Source organism: Podarcis pityusensis (assembly GCF_964106645.2).
Source record: "Podarcis pityusensis genome assembly, chromosome: 15".
In the NCBI taxonomy this organism is placed as follows: Eukaryota; Metazoa; Chordata; class Lepidosauria; order Squamata; family Lacertidae; genus Podarcis; species Podarcis pityusensis.
The window spans coordinates 23,207,732-23,222,789 of NC_138040.1; the positions used below are offsets into that span (position 1 = coordinate 23,207,732).

Consider the following 15,058-nt stretch of genomic DNA (forward strand, 5'->3'; position numbering starts at 1 on the left):
TCCCACATCCTTTCCCTTCTGATTCCTTTCTCTCTGTGTATTATATCTCTAGAACAAAGCTTTTCAAATGGTGACATGGAAAACCCTACAATTTCCAGCGTTTCTGCAGGTATCTTTGCACCCTCTGCAAAAATATTTTGACACAATGTCAGTGTTGTGTGCAGGCCATGTTTAAAGATGGCGCCCCTTGTTGACTGCTGCACTTCTAATTCAGGTGCCTCACAGGTATTTGTATCTTAACTAGGAATGTCAGTGGAGTTCTCCAAGCTTTAGATTCAATACAAACTCAAGGGCTTATAAAAACTTGTAGGAAGACATGAGCTTTGCAAGCCCCTTTAGGCTTTCTAGGCACAGGTCTGAGCGTCTGTCCCCCCCAGAAACCCCACTGTTCAATGCTAAACTGGAACAAATGGCAGTCGATGGAAATGCCAGTTACTTGTGTTTTTGAATGAAGGAATTAATATTATAATGTATTTCTGTTTTTAAACATGCTGTGACCTCTGTGGAACAAGTGACTAACAAGTCTAATAAATCATCATCACTCCCAAGATTCCTCCAACCAACCCAGCCCCCCAATCTCCCAACCTCTTTTCCAACACCGTACCCAACTTAAGTGGCAACACATCAAATGCAATATGAAAGGGGACAAGGGCAATATGACCTCTTGCCATTTCTGCTGCCCCATAAGGGCACACTATATGGAAATTTAAAAGTGGGACAGTTTTGGGGACTCTGGCCAGATGGTTTATGAACCTCAGACTGGTTTAAAAAATGTACCGAGCTATTTCTACGGTCAATCAGAAGTGAGTCAGCCCATCTCTAATATCACCCAGCCTGAGAATAGGACTCTATACAAAACTCTGGGTAGGGCTCTTAATTCAGGCTTGCAACAGGGACTTTTCATAGTCCAGTGGGAGAGGAGAGTATGCAGACTAGATTCTCCTTATGGGGGCTCTGTGCAGCAGGGATTACTGTGCCTGAATATAACACTGTTGAAACCGCATGTGTTTTGGTGATGCCATCTTTATTGATCAACGGTTAGGGTCTGTGTTTGTGCCTGTACATCTGTGATGGCACCAAAGGTGGCTGACTGCCAACCTCTGCGATCTGGAACAGAGGGTACTGCCTCATGCTGAATCAGACAATTGGCAGATGGTCTCCAGGGTTTCAGGCAGGGGGTCTCATTCCACTCCTACCTGAAGATGCCAGGGATTAATAGAACAATAGAACAATACCGCATCTCTTCCTCACTCTTTTTCTTTCTCCCTTCTCTTCCCCCAACCGTAAGATGTCCGTGACATTAATGTATCATACTGAACATTAACGAACTGTGAAAAAGACTCTATGAATCGAAAGTGGAGATGATATATGTACTTTCCCTTGTTTATTTTGTAACACAAGAAAAACTTCAATAGAAACTAACTTTTTTAAAAAAGATGCTGAGGATTGAAACTGGGACCTTCTGCATTCAAAACAAATGTTCTACCACTCAACTATGCCTTTTTGTCCACTTCTTATTATTCTGAAGAACACCAGTGAAGCGCTTGGTTCAGAGTCTACCTCACTATTATTGAAGAAATGTCAATTGCACTTGGTGTAGATCTATGATCCTGTGATTTCTGCCACCAGGAAACAGGAGAAGAGCACCTTGAATTTCTCTCTCCATGGGTCTAACCTGACATGCAGAACCTTATCTTAAACCCATTTACCTCCCTGGCATGTCTATTATGTCCCCTTCCAAACTTATTTGGAAATCTTCCACACTTGCCTTCTTTCTTCTTTACAAAGCAGCTGCCTGGCAATTGTCCCCTGCCTTAACTCACTCTTTATAGATAAGAATATAAGCACTTTGCAGGAAGTACCTTCTATTCAAGAAGCCTTCATTGGTCCCTCACAAAAGCTGAGGGCTTTCAATTATGCTTCAGAGTATCAAGCACTAAGAAGAAACCATCTTTGTGTGCATGTGAAGTATGTGTGTGTGAAGGAGTCAAAAGTCTTCAGTGGGTGGGGATGGTGTTGTGGGTTTGTTTGTTGGTTTTTGTCACACATGTAAAGAGGGAAAGTTAGCTGAAGGCTTTGTCACCCTTTGTCTCGCAGGTAGCTGAGGAGAAAAGGCCAGGAGAAGGGGCTAAGTTGTCATAACAACAGAGCTCGAACAACCTCCACAGGAAAAAGGAAAAAGAAAAGTGATGGGTGTGTGTGTGAGAGAGAACAGACTTAGCATTTCAAGGTGAAAACGTCCAGTGGAATTAGGAGCTGAAGTGAAGTGAAGATGGCAGTGGATTGGTCCATGTAGAACAGAAGTTGGGAACCTCTGGCTCACAGGCTAGACTGAGCCCACCAAACCTCTCCATTAGACCCATGAGACCATTTCCCCAAAAACATGGCCACCTGCCCAAGATTCGATATGACAGGATTTGTTGCCCATGCAGCTGACCCCTGCAGTAAGCTGGACTGAATTCTTGGTTTGGGTGCATAAGAGGCTTCCCTGTGGAAAACTCTCTCACACACCTGAATCCTTCAGAAAGCTGTATTGAACCAAGACACTATCTCCCCCACCCCCTCACATGACACAACTTTGACAGGTTGGAAGGACCACTCACCTGTCGTTAGAATGCCAGGGTACTAATTTCCCTCAGAGGCAGTGAGCAGCAAGTATGCCTCTGAAGTCGTGTTTTAAACCTCACTGGAGGTTCTTAAGCAAAGGTTGGATGGTCATTTGTCATGGATGCTTTAGTTGAGATTCCTGCATTGTAGGGGGTTGGACTTGATGACCCTTGGGATCCCTTTCAGCTCCACAATTCTATTATTTTATGGCCAGCCTCCTCATCCTCATAGTCCTCCCAGCCTTGCATGATTACAAAAGATGTCTCCTCAGATACAACCTTTTTGGTCACTTGTGATCTCCTCTTTGGGGGTGTTTACTGAACCTCTTTGATATTAATATTTAAGTAACTGCCTCCTTTTCTACAGACCCTACTGGGTGCCAAGATCAGCAGAAGGGGTGCTCTTGGTACTTCCTCCACCCTCAGAGGTTTCAGGTGGTGATGGCCCAGGAGAGGGCCTTCTCTGCAACAGCCCCTAAATCATGAAAGTTCCTCCCAACAGAGGTGTATCTGCCATCTTCACTATACAGCTTTCAGCGAATGCTGTAAAGGCACCGTCTCCTAAGAGATAGGTGTCTTCAGAGCCCACCCTATTCCTGCGAAGGTAGCCTGTTTTAACTGTTTTAAATTCTGAATTGTTGCAATTTACTCTGGGATGCGCTGCTGAAGGGCTGGCAATAAATTTGATGATGGTGATGATATGACAAAGAACAGGCTAAGGGTTCTGCGTGCCTGGGCACACTGCTCAATATCGATGGCTCACGAACCATGAAGCAGTTAACAATTCATTTCTCAAATCCCATCCTGCTAAGATCCGAATTCTCTAAAGCAGACAACCAGTGTTTCAAATTAAGCAAAGCAAAACAAAACACAGCTGTCACATGCAGTTAGAAGCTCGTTCAGCCTTCCGCTTGCTAAAGAGAACATTAAATGCCTGTCCATGCCAGTATTACAATATCCAGCTGAATTCCTAGATGGAATCAATAGCCCCAGAGAGATCAAACCTCAGAAAAGGATGCTGTAGAGTCAGAAAAGGTTCAGCAAAAGGCAACCCAAATGATCAAGGGGATGGAGTGGCTGCAGTCTGAGGACAGGTTTAGAGAAAAGGTGAGTAAGGAGTGACATGATAGAAATCTATACAATTATGCATGGCAGGGAGAAAGTGGATAGAGAAAAGGATGTTGTTTTTTCTCCTGGAAACTACAGGAAGGGAGAGTTGCTGTATGAAGCTGGATTCAGTTTCATACAGAAGCGCCAAGGGCCTTCTGGTGGTTCTCTCACTGCAAGAAGCCAAGTTACAGGGAACCAGGCAGAGGGCCTTCTCGGTAGTGGCACCCACCCTGTGGAACGCCCTCCCACCAGATGTCAACAACTACCAGACTTTTAGAAGACATCTGAAGGCAGCCCTGTTTAGGGAAGCTTTTAATGTTTGATGGATTACTGTATTTTAATATTTTGTTGGAAGCCACCCAGAGTGACAGGGGAATCCCAGACAGATGGGCGGGGTATAAATCATCATCATCATCATCATCATCATCATACTTCCAACAAGTGGTCAGCATTCATTGAGTTTGACAATGCCCACCGTCTCTTAGGCGATGCACACAGATTCAGTCCAATGAGAGCCAGGCTAAACTCTCTATCTCTATCTCAAAGGGGGGAGAGTGCTGTTGCACTCAGGTCCTGCTTGTGGGTTGACCACTGTGAGAACAGGATGCTGGACTAGATGGACCATTGGCTTGATCCAGCAGGCTCCTCTTATGCTCTTATCTTTTATGCTTGCAATGGAGTTCCAAGGTTTCTAGGATCTCTTTTACCATTGCAGCCCCTTGTCCCCCTGGAAAAGTTGACTCTGGTGCAGTGGGAGAGGATCAAAAGAGCAGATGAAAACAGAAATTCAGAGGTTTTCTGTGTGGTCCCAAAGACAGACATTCTGTGGCAAGGGAACAGAGTGAAAGCAGCTTAACTTTTTGGTACCCAGCTGGGTAGAATGATGCCTGCACACTTTATATCTGCACAAGAAAAAGTTAGAGATGTGATGCTGTGTTATCTTTTTTTTTTTTAAAAAAAAAGGATGGGGGTGGGGAGAAAGAAAGCTGAAAATTAAGAGGGAAGGTCTGGATAGGCATTGGGAAGAAATTTGATTTTACTCCTCCTTTACAGAGAAACCCATGCAATTCATACTTTCTGAAACAATCCATGAACCAAAACAGAACCCTCCTTTGAGAGCCTCACTTTGCCAATTTTGCAACACAGTTTTCCAGTAAAGTAATGTACTCAAATATAACATACACTAGGGTAAACAGTGCATAAAAATGCATTAATTAGTTAAAAATAGCATACAAAGATTCAATACATTGGGGGGAATTGCTTTGAAAAAAATGTGTATATTATGCAAAATTGCATGCAGAAATGTGCCTATTGGGAAATTGATGCTCCCATTCTTGCATGGGGGTGAATCTGCCACATTCCAACACCCCTGAAAAAAGACTCAGAATTGTGTCCTCTCCCCCCCCCCCAATGAGCTGGAATACGGTCAGGTGGACCAAGGGGCCAATCAAGACAGGAATGAAGCTAGACTTCATAAGCAGATTACTCCCCAAACTCATCACTCGTATCTTCAAAGTGACCTCTTAACCTGTTTTTGCTGTATGACCTTTATTAGTTGCTTGTTTGGGGGCTGAGTAGGAATGTTTGGGTGAGCTCCTGTTTGGCCTTGGGACTCTTCTTCTTTTGCCTAATCTGTACTGTTGGGAAGTGGAGTGGGTTTTGTTCTGGGTGGGAAAGGACAAGTTAAGAGCTGGTGGGATGAATACCTCAAGAGTTTTTGGGTACCAGGCACTCTTTGGTCAGGCTGCTTTGGCATCAAGGGTCTGTAGGGGTACCAGTTAAGGCATGATAGCCAAACTGGTGGGGCTACACTGCACTTGCCAGGTTCACATAACCAAGGTTTTTGTAGCAAGGAGGAAGAACTCCTTTCAACCCTTTGCTGTGGGGGCCACAGGTGAGGCATGTAAATATGCCCAGGAGTGGGAAGAGACCTTGCCTTAGGAAACCTCTCCGCCCACAGTAATCATGTTTAATTGGTTGTTTGAAGTTCCTCTAGATTTCTCTACCACAGATTGTGTTTCCCGGGCCTTCTTAATGGTTATTCTGGCAAATTCCCTAATGAATTTTCATGACGGCTTTAAAAAATAATTAAAAATCTCAAAATGATGTGGAAATGAACTTAAACCTGGAAAAACGAGAAACAGAGAGAAATGTAAATGGAATTGCCCATGACTAGGTGGGAGGTCTGCTCTGCTGCAGATCTGCCCCAATATACTTAAACACACTATTCTCCAAACAACTGCATTTTTACAGATAGCATACAGAGCCCAAAGGATGTGATGAGCTCCTCTAGCTGTATCTTTATGGTCCAGGAGGACTGAATATGTTGGTATGAGATTATTCCTGTGGAATTCTACCCCGTCCCCATTTCCCCTGTTTTTTAAACAGGTTTTGCAGTAAGATGAGGAGCCCCTCCTCATTCCGCACCATGCTCAATTAGAGATGACAGCTTCTCTTGCTGACTCATTTAATCTTCCCCTGCCCTCTGCTGCTCATCACACACAGACTAAATGCCTTTTGAGGCCAGTCCAGAGATCACAATTCATCACACCATGGTAACATCTTTGAGCAGAAACTTGTTCTAACCTCCCTTCCTGCTCTAATACGTCCCACTAAACCTAGACAGAAGACCAGCTTAAAGCCTCTGAAATATTGTCTTCCCTGTTTTAAATTAAAACCCCAAATCCTCCCATTCATTTGGCCGGGTGCAAAGCCTCCATGTAGGTCCTTATAATGAATGGAGAGAAATTTACAGAAGTGTCACAATGGAAAAGACTGCAGGAGACGGACTGGTGAAGGGGAGGGAAGCAGGAAGAGCTCCTTTCTAGACCTTCTGAGTAAGCCGGCTTACAATTACATAGGCCACATTGCCTTCTATAAAGAGATTTAGGAAGTCAAAGAAACAAGGAAGGCAGGTTTTACCTGTAATTGCAAAGAGTGCCCCTCTCAATAACCTTTTTCTTTTCATTTTTTCCACTGCTGGCTCATTCCAATACACAGTAATTTGCTGTGCTTTTTCTTACAAGAATCAGTCAACATTGTTGCCTTTTGTTTGGTACAGAGGCACCATGTCAAGCCACACTTGAACCCGATTAAGAAGTCACTGCATTTGTTCTGGTTTAGAAAGAGATTAAAACCCTGAAAAAACCCTCTTTAAATATAAAAATTATCTCCCCCCTCCCTCAAAACCAGCTTTTTGAGCAGGAAAATAAAAGATGGAGAACCAGTTCAGTATTGTATATTTATAGCCTAGTCAATTATAACTCAAAATTGGAAATTTGCAAGGTTCCAATCAGCTTTTAGATTTAATTGTGTGTTTTATATATATATATAACATTGGCCAATTAGCTGGTCAAATAATAATTCAGAATTGCAAGCAATAATTTATTAGAACTTTAATAAATGAAGAGAAAGATTTATTCCAATTACAAATTCTTCAGGAGTCTTCTAGAAGATTCCAAATTCCTGTCTCTTGGAGAAGCTTTATAGAGCAGTCATACCCTTTGACATTTCTCTGATGAAAATAGGGATCTTAATAATAATAATAATAATAATAATAATAATGTTCTTATTTATACCCCACCCATCTAACTGGGTTGCTCCAGCCACTCTGGGCAGCTTCCAACATACCTAAAAACATAAAAAATATAAAACATGAAAAAACTTCCCTATACAGGGCTGCCTTCTGATGTCTTCTAAAGGTTGCATGGTTACTTATCTCCTTGGCTTGGGGGTTACGTAACTCCATACCTTTCTAAGGAAAAGCGGGACTTTCTGTGATCAAATCAGAAACCAGGACAGCTTCTGGAAATCTGGGACTGTCCCTGGAAAATAGAGACACTTGGAGGGTCTGGAACAGTGTGCAAAACTATAGAAAGGTCTTTCTTTCTGCCCCCTCCCTCGCCTGGAGTCAATGGTAGTTCTGAGCAGCAGGGCAATTGTGACCTGTTTGTGTTGACTTCATGTTTCTTCCTCTTCCTGTTCAGAGATGTCTAAAGCTATGCAGCCTATTTAAAAGATGAGAAGTCACGCCATCTGGCTTAATTGGTGAAGGAGGGCAGAGTGTTGCAGACAAGGGTGCCTAGTCCTCCGTGAGCAGCGTGTGGGTACATCTGTGTCAATTGCAAGGCTAGAGCACAATGGGCCTTCCTTTTTACTACTGACATCAGGAGACACCATGATGCAACAGAAAAACGTCGCTTGATCTTTCTTGATATCAGAGAACAGCTGGAAATATCTGACCCTATTGTAGGGTTGGGAAAGTTTCAGTCAAGGGCAGCCCAAATGATCAAGGGGACGGAGTGACTTTCCTGTGAGGAAAGGTCACAGAATCTGCAACTTTTTAGTTTGGAGAAAAAGATGCAGCATCTTAGATGTGTATAAGAAACAATATGCACGGCATGGGGAGAGTAAAGAGAGAAAAGTTTTTCTGCGTCTCTCATAAGACCAGAACTCTTGGACTTTCAATGAAGCTGAATGTTGGGAGATTTGGGACTGATACAAGAATGTACTTTTTCATGCAGCGCATAGTTCAGCTGTTGTCATCGTCCATGGAGTTTTCTTGGCAGGGATACTGGAGAGGCTCGCCGGTTCCTCCTCCAGCTGGACCATAAAGAAGGCTGATCGCCGGAGAATTGATGCTTTTGAATTATGGCGCTGGAGGAGACTCTGGAGAGTCCCATGGACTGCAAGAAGATCAAACCTATCTATTCTTAAGGAAATCAGCCCTGAGTGCTCACTGGAAGGACAGATCGTGAAGCTGAGGCTCCAATACTTTGGCCACCTCATGAGAAGAGAAGACTCCCTGGAAAAGACCCTGATGTTGGGAAAGATGGAGGGCACAAGGAGAAGGGGATGACAGAGGATGAGATGGTTGGATAGTGTTCTCGAAGCTACCAGCATGAGTTTGACCAAACTGCGGGAGGCAGTGGAAGACAGAAGTGCCTGGCCTGCTCTGGTCCATGGGGTCACCAAGAGTCGGACACAACTAAATGACTAAACAACAACAACAACAACAACAAATAGTTCAGCTATGAAACTCTCTCCCCACTAGAGGCAGTAATGGCTACCAATCTGGATGGGCAAATTCATGTGGGAGAAGGCTATCATTGACTACTAGCCATGATGGTTATGTGCCGCCTCCATGGTCAGAGACAGTAATGCTCTTGAATGCAAGTTGCTGGAAACTGCAGGAAGGGAGTGTGCCCTGTGCCTAGGTAATGCTTGCCAGTTTCCTGACCATGGTGAGGACAAGTGGGCCATTGGCTTGATCCAGCAAATTCTTCTTACGCTGTTAAGCCCACAATCGAATAACAGGCAGTAAATCAAAACGGGCCAAACCCTATGCCAAAGGATAAATGGACATAAATCTGACATCAGGAATCACAGGACAGAGAAGCCAGTAGGAGAACACTTCAATCTCCCAGCACATTCAATACAGGATCTCAAAGCAGCTGTCTTATTACAAAAGAATTTCAGAAATAGACTTGAAAGAGAAGTTGCTGAATTACAAGTTATTACTAAACTGAAAACTATGGAGAGACCTGAGATATGGGATTCTTGTCTCATTATACATGCTAAAGCTGGTTTTGGTCATCTGCATACTATCCCTTGCTTTTTCCTGTAGGACTAATTGCAGTCGTCAACAGGCTTACCATACCCATTGAGTCAATCACCCATCTCCTACTACCCTTCTGAGGAAAACCTCCCCCTCCCACTATATATAAGGGTCTGGTGACTTCTGTTTCAGTGTATCTAAAGAAGTGTGCATGCACATGAAAGCTCATACCTAGAACAAACTTAGTCTCTAAGGTGCTACTGGACAATTTTTTTTTTTTTAATATTTATTAATACTGTAATAGTTAGCTGATCTGGAGCTCAACCCTCTACTTCAGCTTCTCATAGAACAGTTCAGAGGAGTTTGAGATATTATCATAATGGTGAGATAAATTTGCATAGTGGGGAAATCTGTGAGATGGAATGGGGCAAAGGAAGAGAGAGAGAGAGAGAGAGGATTTTACTGGTTAAGAACTACATCACAATCATTTTATTGTAGAGCAGATGATGTAATGTTTCTTTTCTTCCTTGTCCCCCCTCCCTTTCTTTTTCGCTGATGGATGCCTTTCTATATTCATGTATTATCTTTGAAGATTTAATAAAGGGGAAAAGAGGAGAGGAGGAAAGAAATGGAATAAGCAAAAAAGACAGGAAGAGATGGGGAAAAGGATGAATGTGTATCTCATAGGACCCTCTTTAAAATGCTAATAGTATAGAATACATAATATCATCATTCTAGATGCATGTAATTGTGGGGATATGAGATTTAGGCAGCTAACAGCGGTACTTAGGAGTAATTCAAAATGCCCGAAACCTGACAATGGTATTAAAGAGATGTTTGAAAGCCTCGCAGCCATAGGTTAAAGTATCTAAATGGCTTCTATTAATATTGTACGCCATAACAAGCAAATTGCACAGAGCCAAAGGTGAAAAGGCAGGCAAAACCTGAGCACTAGTAAATCCTTAAATTTATGGAGCCTATTTCTTAGATGACCTAAAAGCTGGAAGGGTGGGGGAGAGGCAAGCAGAGGGTGGTCTGGGAATCTTGCTTTTATCCAATTCCTCATCTTTTGAGTGCTCTTCCGCTTGGTGAGTGGAAATATTAACACTGCATCTCCAAAGTCTGGGATGTCACTAAAGGATGTCACTAAAGTACGAAAGGGGCTTTCAGGCATCAGGGACAGACAGGGCAGTCTACCGTAAAAAAAAAAGCTTCTGTTTCCAAACCACTGAATGCCAACTTTGCAGGACTTCTTGCCTGAAGTTCCACGCTCTGAATGTTAAGAACTGGTTGAAGTTTTGAATATGAGCTGATTTCAGCATGAGTTGATTCCAAAACGTTGAGGGGAATTTGGGTCCCGTAAACCATGGCCTTCCACACTCTCTGCAATGAACTCTGATGGCTCCCTCAATACGTTCTAGTATCCATGAGCTTAGACAGCTTTAAAAAGGAACCTCTGAAGATAGGGTTACTATTTATAGGGTGAGCTAAGAGACAGGTGGGGAACTTTTTGCAAATACCATTATCAGCTGCCCAATCATCCTCTTTGGGCATTTTTTGGGGGGTGGGGTGGGAAAGCTTGCAAAAAGGGAGTAAGTGAAAGTGTTTAGCTAATCATAATATGGGCAGGAAGCATTGCCCTCCCTTTCCATTTCCCTTGGCCTAATGATAATATATAATAATAATAATTTATTATTTATACCCCACCCATCTGGCTGGGTTTCCGCAGCCACTCTGAGCGGCTTCCAACAGAATATTAAAATACAATAACCTATTAAATGTTAAAAGCTGCCCTAAACAGGGCTGCCTTCAGATGTCTTCTAAAAGTCTGGTAGTTGTTTTTCTCTTTGACACCTGAAGGGAGGGCATTCCACAGGGTCAGCACCACTACTGAGAAGGCCCTCTGCCTGGTTCCCTGTAACTTAGCTTCTCACAGCAAGGGAACCGCCAGAAGGCCCTCGGCGCTGGACCTCAGTGTCTGGGTGGATTGATGGGGGTGGAGACGCTCTTTCAGGTATACTGGACCAAGGCCGTTTAGGGCTTTAAAGGTCAGCACAACACTTTGAATTGTGCTTGGAAACGTACTGACAATTCACTATGCATTCAGATACTGCTACCTATGTGGCACTGTAGCATCAACACAGTTAGGTGGTCCCTAACTGGCTGGGATCTCTTGGAGAAGGAGGAAGAAGGGCAGGAACTGGAGAGGGAAATGTCAAAGCAGCAGATAAGAGGGGATGCGACAGCTGTCAATAGCAGCGCAAAATATACTGCTTGAAGGGGGAGCAATTTGGTCTGCACAAAAGTTCCCCATGTGCCCTTCAAAAAAAGTTGGTGGGCAAACATTCAAAGCAGCAGTATTCACTTAATTGCCATAGCTAATAGCTCGTGCTAGAGCCCACTTCTGTGGATTTCTGTCCTCCTTGCTTTCTGGATTCACAGTAGGCAGTATTTTATATATATTTCACACCTGGCAAAGCTAAAAGCTAACTTTAAACAACAAGACGAAAGCTGAGATTCATGTGCTTTAAATGTGCTAAAATCAGAGAAATCCTGTAAATGTGATGAGTCTATGTGTGGGAATTCCAAGAAGAGAATCGCCAGGATTATAAAGCATGAGACCCAAGAGGTATTGCAAACATTCGCGCCTGTATAACGAGGCGCAAAGTGGTGTTTACAGCATGTTAATTGATAAATGCTAGCTAATGTATTTTAATACCCTAACCAATGTTCCTGCTCTGGAAGTGCCCCATGCAGCAAGCCAGGAGCATGATGAAAATTTTACGGTCTTTACTCACGTGTGCTTCATAAATTGAGAGAGGGGCTCAGCGTCAGGAGCACAGCCATCCTGCTAGGCCATTATCAAACCCCATTACATACTTTAGGTAATTATCACAGGCCAATGTCTTGAGGGCACTGTCACAGCTAAAGAGACATGCAGTGTTACTAATGTGAGTCCTGATCTTCTTGGAGCCTAGAATCAAGCACAACGCTTACTATTTGTGAGTAATCCCGTTGGTTCCAATTAGATTGCTTATGGCAATAAGGATGCAGAGGAACGTCTCTTTCTGAACGTAATGCATAGGAGGGACCATAAATCATAGAACTGTAGAGTTGGAAGGGACCCCAGGGGTCATCAAGTCCAACCCAAATGTCTCACGGGAAGAAGACAAGAAAAAAAACTGAGCCACATTCACACCACACATTCAAAGCACTGTGATACCACTCCAACAGTCATGGTTTTTATGTACTGAGTTGAATAGGATCCAAAATGCAGCAGTCTGATTGGTCCTAGAACAATAGGATTCCGAATACAGCAGTCTGATTGGTCCTAGAACAATAGGATTCAGAATGCAGCAGTCTGATTGGTCCACAGGAGCCACCAATCCAGCTCCAGGTGGAAGTGAATCCGTGACCTGATTGGCCTGCAGGAGAATCCTGGAATTAGCCAATCACGTGGGGCCCATTGTGTAAATAATGTATATAAAGCAGACATTCTGGGGGAATTCCATTCCTCCTCACCATTATGAGCTGAATAAAGAGCATGAAATCCACTCTCGACTCCAAGTATATTTCAGTTTCCCTGCAAAGTATTCCAGGAGCTGTAGTTTAAGGGGCTGAGAGTTGTTAGGAGTCTCCTCACAGAGCTACAATTCACAGAGTGCTTAGCAATCTCTCTGCACATGGAACTCTTTTTCCTAGTTCTTTATCCAAGCAGGAACTGAGAACAAGGGTGGTGTGGTGTTCAAATCTGCCATAAAGTTCACTGGATGACCCTGGACCAGTCAATACCTTTTAGTCTAACCTGCCTCACAGGGTTGTCATGAGAATAAATGGGAAAGGGGGGGCCATGAGTTTGCAACAGAAAACCACAGAAACAGCAGTAAGACATCTGCACAAAGGTAGGATCTCTAGTTCAGAAGCTGACACTTCCAGTTATTACTATTATTGTTATTACTTCTTAGAAATTGAGCACTGCTCACAAAACCCAGGTCCCAGAGACATACATACTGGTCTCGGCTGTTTCATATTCGCTGTCTCTCAGCAGCTCGAAAATGTCCACCTCCACTTTGGCTTTCCCTGCCCGCTCCGGAGCTCGATTTATCCGATTCTTGGCCAGGGTGATAGAGAGCCGTTCGCCTCTGCTGCACTCCATCGGGTCGTCCAAAATGGCGGCTGCAAAACAAACAAAGAAACAAACCCATAACAGATGGAAGGTGAGTGGGAAAGGGCATAAAAATGGAGGCTACATGCAAGTGGATCAGTAACCACACATTTCAAGATGGCAACATGAGAGGAGGGTTGTTGTTTTTCTTCTTCTTCTGTGGCCTGAATAAGAAGGCTGCTTTCAAGGCGGGTCCTATACAAATCCAATCTGTCCACTCAAATTGTTGCATTGCAGCAGACGAGAAATAAATGCTGCATTTTGCTTGCTTGTAGAAAGGTTTTTGTTTTTGTTTTGCTTTTTTAAAAAAACCAGAAAGCATTTAACATCAATCTCAATATTCAGCGATGTGCCAGGAAGAAGTCTGCAGTACTGTTTGTCAATTCTTGTTAATAAAATATGTTGCTCTTAACTATTCAATTTTAGCAAGTGAAGGGGGTCAAGAAGAGCCTTTTTGATTCATGAATTATTCTTTTTTGTGTGTGCCCTCAAACCCTCACTTCCTCTGGCACTGATAAAGACTAAGTTGCCCTATGGTGGAATGGAACAAGCAAAGGGGTCTGTAGCTACACCGTCTGAGGTTTCTGGGGGCACAACAGCTGAAAAGTGCCTAGGGAAAGGGGGGGTGAGGAAGAGGCAGGAAAGGAGGGGGCAGTAGCCTGAGAAGATAGCAAGGGGCTAGGAATGAAGCCTTGGACAAGAAGGCTCAGAGGAATGCGAGCAAACAAGAGACATGAAACATAGAATTGTAGATTTGCAAGGGACCCTGAGGATCATCCAATCCAAACCCCTACAATACAGGAATCACAGCTAAAGAACCCTTGATAGCCATCCAACCTCTCTTTAAAAACCTCCAAGGAAGGAGAGTCCACCACCTTCTGAGGCAGCCTGTTCCACTGTCAAACAACTCTTACTCTCAGAAAATTCTTCCTAATGTTTAGTTGGAATCACCTTTGTTGACAGGTCTTCAGATATGGATATCATATCACCTCTCAGTCTTCTCTTCTCCAGGCTAGCCATACTCAGCTCCCTCAACTGTTCCTTATAATCCTTGGTTTCCAGACCCTTGATCATCTTGGTTGCCCTCCTCTGAACACATTCCAGCTTGTCAACATCCTTCTTAAATTGTGCTGCCCCAAACCGGACACAGTACTTCTGATCAAGGCAGAACAGAGTGGCACTATTACTTCTCTTGATCTGGACACTATACTTCTGTTGAGGCATCCTAGAACAGCATTAACTGTTAACAGTTGACTCATGTTAAACTTGTGGCTTAAGAAGTGGAAGGAAGAATTATTTGGACAAGGGACTACAGTGGTACAGGAACACAGGAAACTGCCTTATTCTGAGTCACACCAATGGTTCCATCTAGCTTCAACTGGGAGTGGGACTCCAAGATTTCAGAGAGGAGAGATGGCAGGAGATGCTGGGACCTTCTGCATGAAAAGCAAGTGTTCTACCATAGGGCTACAACCCTTCCCCAAAGGTATGGAAGGATAAAGTTCACATCTTATAGGAAGCTGCCTGATACCAAGTAAGACCATCAGTTCATCTGAAGGAGCTTACAAGTGAGCCAGGTCAACCACAGGGCAGGTACGCACATGGGAGGCAGGGAATTAG

General features: G+C 43.6%; 1 protein-coding gene across 4 annotated transcripts in view; it reads right to left on the bottom strand.

Moving 5' to 3' along the window:
* The window catches only part of GRIK4 (glutamate ionotropic receptor kainate type subunit 4), a 469,347-nt gene that overhangs the window by 164,655 nt on the left and 289,634 nt on the right, over positions 1 to 15,058 (bottom strand). For all 4 annotated transcript variants that reach the window (XM_080983424.1, XM_080983422.1, XM_080983423.1 and 1 more), the window contains exon 3: positions 13,285 to 13,449. In XM_080983424.1, the coding sequence (XP_080839550.1) occupies positions 13,285 to 13,449 (165 nt within the window). The remainder of the gene's footprint in view (positions 1 to 13,284; positions 13,450 to 15,058) is intronic.